Raw genomic sequence first — 9,761 nt, forward strand, 5'->3', positions numbered from 1 at the left:
TCCAGCTCCCATAATTTATTATTTTGTTATATTAAGCCAGACTTCATATGTGTAAAAATGTTGGCGTCTTAAGCCAGTAGGAAACTAATATGGATACAAATGACTGCAGGCCAGCAGCAGTCCTGTCATGGGAAACATGCTTTTTTGACATTTTAATACAACGGTAAACCAACACGTCATTGCTACAATACGCTGGCCAACTCCCTGGGGAAAAACTGCAAAAACCATTTGCACATGCCATTACACCTTTTACAGTATTTTTTTTTTTTTTAAATCATATAATTACGGTGATTTTGTTTGAAAATCAATACATCTTTCAAAAAGTATAAAAAGAGAAGTAGAAGTTAACAACGGAAAATAAACAATAATTGTCATTAATTTTGCAAACATATTTTGGTCAAATGTATAATGGCCTAAAACCTCGCTTGGGGCCTTTTTTTTTTTTTTTTTTTTTTTTAGTCTTTCCATTCCACCAAGAAGGCCCCGAAAACAGTCACTGCAGCCACCAGTGCTCCTCTGGTCCAGCCAGCGCAGGTTACTGGTTTCAAACTCCACACCTGTGAGATGGAAAAGAGTCAAATGATCCTTCTCATGGCTGGATGTTTGCAATTTGTGAGCGCGATGAGACAATTTGCACTCGTGAAACGTGTGAACTGATGGCGTTACCCAGGCGGCCCAGGCGTCGGCTCGGAGGACCCCCGCCCCCCCCGGGGCGGCGCTCGCTATCCAGGCCTTCACCGCCGCAGACAGGCCCTGGATGCCCCACAGCTGGCTGTGGATATCTCTGCAGGAAGGACGACCAACCCACAGAGGCCTTAACTGCCAGGCACCAAAGAAGGTTAAGAGCTGGCTAAAAGAATGACTTTGCTTTTTCCCCTACCGATAAATGGTCCTGGTCAGTGCCTGAGCGGGTCGCAGCATGTGAAGAGGAGTTGGTAGCCGGTGGTTTGGTCTTCTGCCCGTCCACTCCCGCTCCAGCTGATCTCCGATCGCAGCCAACCGGCGCCCGAAGGCCCGTGCAGCTCTGTCGTTTATCCTGCACACACATACGGGCTCAGAAGGAAGCTGAAGAGGTACATGCTTCAAACAATATTCATTTGCTGTAGAAACGGAACACATCCGAACATCAAAGACCAACTAAAGCCTTCTGTGTGGTTTATTTGTGCTGCTCCTCGTGGGTACCTGAGGTTCACGTCAAACAGGGCGTCAGCGCCCACCTCCCCTGGTCCAGCCTGGGGGGAGACGACGCGACTCGGCTGTCTTGTTTGTTCCACCATGTTGTTTTGCTGAGAAGGGAAAACCGTTTTTTTATTCAAAAATAGAGGAGTACAAGTGAGAGAACGTTCTATGCAGAGATAGATAGCAGCTCCATGGGGAGAGAAGGAGGGGAGGTTAACGCTGCTTGACTCCCAACATCCATTAACTGGCTGTGTAAACACTGGCTCATGTGACTGGGATAGGTGGTGGCTCTATTGGAGGGGGGAGGGGGGGCAGCAGGTTGGTAAAACAGGTTCCTCCCAGGTGCAAAAGAGATGACATCACCTGTTGGACTCAGTCCATTTAGTACTGCATGCATCAACATCAACATTGTGTCCTGGCGCATGTGTCCAGAGCGTGTGTGTACAAGGAGAAACGGCCTCCAATTCACTTTTATTACTGGGTTTAAGACTCATACAGACAGGTGTGTTCACACGCAACTGCTCTCAGATCATTTCCTGGTTTACCTGCACTCGTGCCTCAATGCAAATACACCATTTCCATAACTCAAATCTAACAAACGGCCTCAGGTTGCCTCAACAAGAAGAAATAAAACCTTAAATAAAGCATTGGATTTTATATATTTACTTTCTTAATATAAAGTAGAAGAAAGGGGGGGAAAAAAGTAAAATAGGTCAAATAATATGATCGTGGCTTCATTTCCGAAATAATAACAAGAGGAGTTTTTGAGTGTAGCCTTGTGTCCCTCGCCATAATGTATTGTCATAACAGAGGGATGAAGTCATCTTCCTCACACAGAGAAAACAAAGGTCGTTCTGAAGATCATAGATTGCACACGCAGATATTAATTCATCCTTAGGTGACATAGAAACATTTACAAGAGTATATAGAAGTATGGTGCAATGGTATTATATAACAGATGTCTATACTCCCACTCGGGAAGTTGAAACAGGTGCATGCACAATTAAAAAAAATAAAAGTAACCCTACCTTCTGTGTCGATTAAAGCGGACGCCGCCCTGTAATACATACAAATACATTATAGTTGAAACGTACTCAAATGAACAAATATTGATAAAGTGTTTCCCTGTACTTACAGCAGCGTCCTTTAATCTTGTTGCTGTCAGGTAACTGGCACAAATATGACTGGCCACGCCTTTACATGCTGCTGGCCAGAGGGACCAGCAGGGGGCGACTGCACCATCAAACTGAAGGTAATGGATATTATTCCTGTAAGGGCAAATCAAATATCCCAACTTAAACTTCAATAAAGATGTTTCAAGCTTGTTTTTTTACATCCATGGACAGTACTGTTTGAAGTCTATTTCTAAGCTTTCCCTTCCTTATGGTGCAATTGTGGTATAATTGTGGCAAGTGTGGTAGACTATGTTGCATTTTGTGTGGTATTCTCCTTTTTTAACTGGTATTTGTATATTTGTATTTGTGCTAAATACTTTCAATCGGATTTCAGACTTTATGGTCGTCAATCTGTGTGTAAAGTGAGTGTAAAGTATAGAGCAAATCTATATATTTCCTGTTACATCTGTGCATTCAATATCCGGAAGCTAATATTCAAATATTACCACTAACATTAAAATGCAAAGGTCGCCAATTAGAACATTATCAGGGTTGTAAATGTTATTTTTTGTATTATTCACACATTTTTAAGCCACTCTACATGTGCATTGTGCTTTTACTGTTTAACCCAACAGTGACCCCTGTTGGTACGCTCACGTCATGACATCTAGCAATGACATCACTGCGTCCTCCGTTGCTAGGTAATTCTTCCGGAGAGGACCAACGTCGCTTAACGCCTCGCAAATCCTTCCAGCTTTGAGAAAAAAAACCCTGCTAACTGCAAATAAGTCACATTGCGAGTTAAACGAGTGTGTGTGTGTTGTCAAGTATCAACAACTCCGTATTTTATTGTGAAGAGTACCTTTTTTTCATCACTTAGTGCAGCTTTACGACGGCCCGTGGATCAATACACATGTAACGTTAGCTCGCTGACCAACCCGACCGGAAGCGGCCTATTCGATGTAAGCCGGAGCCAACGACGACAAACCGTCGAAGCTATGATATATTTTTTTAGCTAGCTAAACAACCCCGGAGGAGGAGGAGGTGGTGGTGGTGGTGGTCGGGGGGGGGGGGACCGGTGAGATCTCGTCGCCGACTCGGGTGATGTCCGCCCCGCAGCCTCCGCAGCAGCCCCGCGGGGATTCGGCAGCATGCTAACGGAGCCAGCGGGCCGGGCTAGCTGATGCCGATGACTGGCTGTTTCCCGACGACGACTGGTCTTTCTGCAGGTGGGGCGGGGGGACGGGGTGGGGGGGGGGGGGGGGGCTGCATCGATTTCCCCTTACCGTCGCGTGTGTTTTGTCGCCGTGTGTTTTTTACCTGTCGTGGTTGCTGTGCTCCACCCCAGCGGGGAGGCGCCATGGCCGGGAAGGTGAAGTGGGTGACGGATATCGAGAAATCGGTGCTCATCAACAACTTCGAGAAGAGGGAGTGGGTCCAGGTCACAGAAAACGACGACTGGAATTTCTACTGGTGAGTTTTCACACACGATCCCCGATCCCCATGTGGTTCCTGGGACACTCTGCAAATCCAGTCCATGGTTCCCGCCTATAGGGTCAGGGGCCCCTCTGTGGGGGCCCCGAGATCATTATAAAGATGTAAAAACACAGCTCTTCTACAAATCGTTCTTTTCTATGTAATATGCAATTGTATTAAAAACACAAAAGGAACTCTGTTAAAATGCAGGTGCACAAACGTGCATTTTTCTTGGCTCCAGACGCTTAAGTTCCACAAAAGGGCCGAATTGTTTGTACCCACATGCAGGATGAGCATCCAGACCATCAGGAATGTGTTCAGCGTGGACACCGGCTACCGCCTGTCCGATGACCAGATGGTCAACCACTTCCCCAACCACTACGAGCTGACCAGGAAGGACCTGATGATCAAGAACATCAAACGCTACCGCAAGGAGCTGGAGAAGGAGGGCAGTCCGCTGGCGGAGAAGGACGAGAACGGGAAATACAACTACTTAGGTGTCCATGGGGGGGGGTGCGATCTCGGACATTCGCACATTCTCTTCCCACACAGAGCGCTGCGTGCTCATGCATTTCTCCCACGTCCCAATTGCAGATTTTGTCCCCGTGACGTTCATGCTCCCCTCCGACTACAACCTCTTCGTGGAGGAGTACCGCAAGAACCCGTCCAGCACGTGGATCATGAAGCCCTGCGGGAAAGCTCAGGGCAAAGGCATCTTCCTCATCAACAAACTGTCCCAGATCAAGAAGTGGTCCAGAGACAGCCGCACCTCCACGTGAGTGATGGCGACGGGATGTCCACGCGGCGGTGGTTTGGCCCGATGTGACCCACGCGCGGGTCTAAATTTGAGTCCTCAAACGTGAAATATTTATGATGCAGAGTGTGATCCACTGTGTGTGCATTCGTTTCCGAGGTAAAAGGCAGACGGTTGTCGCCACAGGCTTGTGAATTATCTCTTTTTTTTTTCTTCCTGCGCTCAGGTTCGTCGCGGCGTCTAGTGGCAAAGAGGCCTACGTCATCTCCCTGTACATTGACAACCCCCTGCTGATAGGAGGGAAGAAGTTTGACCTGCGCCTCTACGTTCTGGTGACAACGTATCGCCCCCTGAAATGCTACATGTGAGCTCTGACTTTGTAGGGGGAAGCGTTTTTATGTGAATTATTACCCCCCCCCCCCCCCCCCCCCCCGGTTTTTAGATGATGAATTATTGTCTCCACGGGACGGACGGTTATTTGTCACCATTCATTCACCCTATTTGGGCGCAAAAGCGGCATCACTTTACTCGCTTTGAATGTATAATCTAATTGAACTTTTGAACTGTGTTTAAAGTTGTTGATTTATTGATTCGCTGGAATCCACATTAATTAGCAATTCAGACTCTCATGCTTCTCTTTGTAATTTCTGATGCCTTATAAACAATTCATATTTGGAGCTCGGGTGCTTTGATCCTCCAGGTACAAGCTCGGCTTCTGTAGGTTCTGCACAGTGAAGTACACACCCAGCACCAGTGAGCTGGACAACATGTTCGTTCACCTCACCAACGTGGCCATCCAAAAGCACGGGGTAAGATAGTGGGGGTTGTTGTTATCATTATAACGCCCTCTTCTGAAGGGGAGTTCTGCTCATTCCGACTCCCACTTTCATAAAGACTCACCAAGCAGCAGTGGAAGCAATATCCTGACTTTTTAAATGTCTTTTATTTAATGTCCAAAAACTCTCGACCCTACATTTCCCATAATGACACTTCGCTAAATGGTAATTACACTCTTTGCCCTGGATTGACCCTGTAAATAAATCAATACTCCCCCCCCATCCTAAAATATGAACAGCTGAGTTAGACCTTGTCCCTTTTGACGCAGGACGACTACAACCACGTCCACGGGGGCAAGTGGACGGTCAGTAACTTCCGCTTGTACCTGGAGAGCACCCGAGGGAAGGAGGTGACGAGCCGCCTCTTCGACCAGATCCACTGGATCATGGTGCAGTCTCTGAAGGCCGTGGCTGTGAGTGTGGGAAATGTCACGTAGCACCTGAAACCAGGAAGTATGAGTAAAAGGAACTGAGTTGGATGGTCCTGATATATTTATATATATATATATATATATTATATGTGTGTGTGTGTATGTGTGTGTTATATATCGGCCCAGCTGAGCTACAGTCATTCTGTTAGTACTTTGTTCCTGTTGGGAGTTTTTCTTAGCGTTTAAGCGGGCCGTCACTTTTGAACACACACCTGTAGAAACCACTTTTTTTTTTAAATTTTATTGCGCGCCCAACTCGATGCGCGCTTCCCCTTTCTTTTTACAAGTGATCCGACTCACTTCCTCTCGCGCAGGTTACTCTGTGTGTCCTTGGGGTGTATTTTCACAGCCTCTCCCGATGAATCATTCTCTATCGCACATCTAAATTAAAAAAAAAAACGTGGGTCATCTGCTCTTCCTGACTCACCCTGTCTGTGTTCTCTCCCTCCCCCTCCCCCCCACCCCCCCCCCCCCCCCAGCCTGTGATGAACAATGACAAACACTGTTTTGAGTGTTACGGGTATGACATCATTATCGATGACAAGCTCAAGCCGTGGCTTATTGAGGTGAGTCAAGTGACCCGAGGAGCTGTTACACGCACGCATAAAACTTAACGAAACCCTTTTAATTGTGACACGATGATTTTTCCCTGCAGTGTTAAGCAACTTTCGATGCCCTTGAGGTAGCCCTCTGTGTGCCTCTCAGTATTCAAATGTGTGCCAAAGGTGTGTCTTTAACCCATTCGGATCAAACACGAGTAATGCAGCCGATCTGCTTTGTCACGCGGCCGTTGCTGGAAGGCACACCAACCCCGTCGACTGGAGGACAAAGACGGTCCTCCGCGAGGGGCCGAGAAATAATACTACTTCCTCTGTGTCCGTCAGGTCAACGCCTCGCCCTCGCTGACCTCCAGCACGGCCAACGACCGCATCCTCAAGTACAACCTCATCAACGACACGCTCAACATCGTGGCGCCCAACGGGGACGTGCCGGACTGCCGCTGGAACCGCAGTCCGCCCCGAGAGGCGCTGGGCAACTACCAAGTCCTGTGAGTGGCGCCCACCTTCAGACGGGCCGACCCCATTTGGTCTATTTCGAGTTCCTATTGGGCCAATGAGGGTTTGTGATGCTCTCTGGTGGGAGAGGGAGGAAGTCTGGGTTACTGATTTGACCCCGCGGTAGATAAAGTGTGGTTGGATTTTGCGTTACGGGGTTATTGAAGGTTGGAAAGAAAATATGATTTAGTTGCAAAGGGGTGACATTTGGTGAGTGGATTAAATGTTTACGAGAAAAGTACTTCGATCTTCCCTGAGGGGAAAGTGCCAGATGTACCAGAACAGAAACACAAAGTAGTTTCAAAGGGTGTCTGGTAGATCTCGTTCGATATTAATGACACTTCCACTATTTCATAATCCACCTCACCTCGTGATGTTCCCTGCCATCACGAAGATGATTGTTGACCTTATTAGGAGTTTTTTTTAAACATTTTTTTTAGATGTGATGGCATATTTTAATATGGCGTTGATATTGGCAGTGAATTTGAGTGTGTGTACTCTTAGCTCTGTCTGTGGAGGGGAGCACTGGGGTTTTTCTCAGGGCTCTGGTTCAAATACGGTTGGAAGGAGTTGCTTTTAAGTTCGTAGCTTGTGCTTTATACAAACACGCGGCAAAGTAACGTCAGTCGCCCCGAGAACAAGATAAAATGTGTTATAAGGCAATAAACTGTAAGAGTGTATTCCAGAAAAACGTAATGTTTGTTCTCGGTCTTCACTCAATTTTCTGGCTTTATTATTTGACATATTACTGACCGTCTCGACACCGGACGACAAACGTTATCGTGGAGAGCAAGTTTTCTCATTCCATTTTTATTAATGATGCTCTATAGGAAAAGGGGCATGCCTTTTGCTACTGTTGCATTTGCCAATTTTTCGAGTTCACAAAAAGACATTGTATGTTCCTGTCTTGTGGATTTACAAAGTTTTAATTAAGCTAATCTAGAAATAACACTGTTAATAACTTGATTAATTGGAGGGAATTTGTTGTTTTCATTGGTCTGACATTTAAAAAAAATATGAAAATTCCTTCGAGCCGGATTTGAACCAGCGACCTAAGGATGTCTATTGCTCACTACAGTCCTCCGCTCTACCAACTGAGCTATCGAAGGGTTGGGCTCTGCTCACTGATAATGCTCTTTGTAACGCCCACCTCCACCTGCGTCAAACAGGTACGACGAGGAGCAGGCGCAGAGCGACCACGCCGAGCGGGACCTGCGGAGCCGCTCGGGTCAGTCCCTGGGGTCAAAGGGCACCAAGGGGAGCGCGAGCGCCCGCCCCCCCACCGCCACCTGGAAGTGAGGTGACCGGTGCCGACTCTGGATGACTTACCGTGCATCACGACAGGGTCCAACAGTGGGGAACAGGGGGGTTTGGAAAAAGAAAGAAACAAAGAAACCGCTCCCTGTCGCCACAGTTCACCGGCCGGGTTCACAAGGGGGCGACAACGGCCGCTGCCCCCCCCCCCCCCTGGTGAGGAGGGGTATCAACGGTGTGGTGTTTGAAGGCCGGGGGTTCGTTGCCGCTCGTGCGAATGAGTAACTACGGATCCAGACGTTGTGATGGCGGTGCTCCACCACCACCACCCCCGGCAGAAGCTCCAGAAAACCTCCAGAAAAACCTTCTGAGCCCGAATGGAAAGAACAAACGGATGACACCTCCGGAGAGGGAATTGATGGCTAATTCAATTAGATTCCAACGTGATTGACAAAGGATTTGAACAGCCTTGAACTGTGCATGATTACCAAGTCCTGACGCTTAAACCAGAGCCCCCCCCCCACACACACAAGAAGTTGAGCTGTGAGATGAAGTGCTCTGTTAAAAAGGAACAAGAGATAGAACTCGTACAAAGAGTATAAAGATGTGATGTACTGAAAGGCAGAGTTAACAGTACATGTGTAGAATTACATTTAATAATGTTTTTTTTATATGTTTATTATCTGTATGCATATGCAGGTTGGTTCATTAAGTTCCATTGTATTCAGTGCGGGACCCCATCTGTTAAACGTTATTTTTGCTTGAATAAAAAAAAAAAGGGATATGTTGCATTTTGATTTGAGGCGCTGACGTCATAACTTTAAAATCATAACAACTAACTTGTTTGGAATGTGTTTCCTGCAACTACTGAAATATAGAAACACATGACACACTGTTATTTTTGTGTATGTATGTATTACTCCAGTGGTGATTTTAAAGAAAAGAGCGGGTGCGATAAGCTGACCCATCAATCAAGTCATAAATCCATTATTATGTTTATCATAAGAATCACTCTTGTTTTACTTTGTCAATGGATGAAAGGAAGGTGCTAAAAGGTTTCCAGGGAATTCAACCGGTTCCTGATTAAATTAACTCAAGCTCTTGGTGCTGAAACGCTTTCTGGTCCCACGCTGATAAATTAATCAAATGGCCAATTCTTGATGCGAAAATACCAAATGTAGGAAAATTCTGTCGATAACTCTGATGTTTCTGGCTTTGGGTTTGCTTTATTTCTAGACTCCGCATGGCACACCATACGTTGACCCTGAAAGTTTGACACTGCTGACCCGTGTGTGTCGTCGTTAACGTGGACACATTTATTGAGAGGCCGCTTAAACTCTCACGCGAGATGCGGGTTTTCGCTTCTTTGTTTTCGACTGCAGCTTTTGTTCAGTACGCGACATGAGGTTTTTCTGTATTCAGCTTTGCGGTATTCAGATCGCTCTAACTGAGAAGTGCATCGATTATTTTCAGTTTGTGTCTAGCTTTCAATAAAACCCGTGTCGGTGATGCTTTGACAATAAATGATGCTCATTTTGGAGCGAGTAAACGTGTTTTTGTGATTTCAGTGCCTTTAAATATTAATATCACTTTACATTTTAAAGTGAATGAATTCCAGTTCAGAGAAAGTTTTTCTAACTAATGGACTGTTCTCATCTAAC

General features: G+C 46.4%; 2 protein-coding genes and 1 non-coding gene across 3 annotated transcripts; 1 reads left to right on the top strand and 2 right to left on the bottom strand.

The window, feature by feature from the left end:
- On the bottom strand, positions 1-2,822 carry bik (BCL2 interacting killer). Its single transcript, XM_037460323.2, has 6 exons — positions 2,315-2,822; positions 2,208-2,236; positions 1,183-1,286; positions 881-1,036; positions 667-784; positions 1-557 (listed from the first exon to the last, which is right to left on the bottom strand). Exons 3-6 carry the CDS (start codon positions 1,275-1,277, stop codon positions 456-458), a joined length of 471 nt encoding a protein of 156 aa, XP_037316220.1. The 5' UTR covers positions 1,278-1,286; positions 2,208-2,236; positions 2,315-2,822; the 3' UTR covers positions 1-455.
- A 547-nt stretch (positions 2,823-3,369) lies between these two features.
- ttll1 (tubulin tyrosine ligase-like family, member 1) lies at positions 3,370-9,644 on the top strand. The gene is made up of 10 exons (XM_037460265.2): positions 3,370-3,523; positions 3,643-3,767; positions 4,059-4,267; positions 4,365-4,545; positions 4,751-4,888; positions 5,225-5,333; positions 5,630-5,773; positions 6,271-6,357; positions 6,676-6,839; positions 8,016-9,644. The coding sequence occupies exons 2-10, from the start codon at positions 3,655-3,657 to the stop codon at positions 8,143-8,145; spliced, it is 1,275 nt and encodes a 424-aa protein (XP_037316162.2). The 5' UTR covers positions 3,370-3,523; positions 3,643-3,654; the 3' UTR covers positions 8,146-9,644.
- Positions 7,871-7,955, bottom strand: trnay-gua (transfer RNA tyrosine (anticodon GUA)). The gene is given in 2 exon segments: positions 7,871-7,906; positions 7,919-7,955. It is a non-coding gene; the product is annotated as a tRNA-Tyr (tRNA).
- Positions 9,645-9,761: the final 117 nt, after the last annotated feature.

Source organism: Pungitius pungitius, chromosome 2, assembly GCF_949316345.1.
Source record: "Pungitius pungitius chromosome 2, fPunPun2.1, whole genome shotgun sequence".
NCBI classification, from domain to species: Eukaryota; Metazoa; Chordata; class Actinopteri; order Perciformes; family Gasterosteidae; genus Pungitius; species Pungitius pungitius.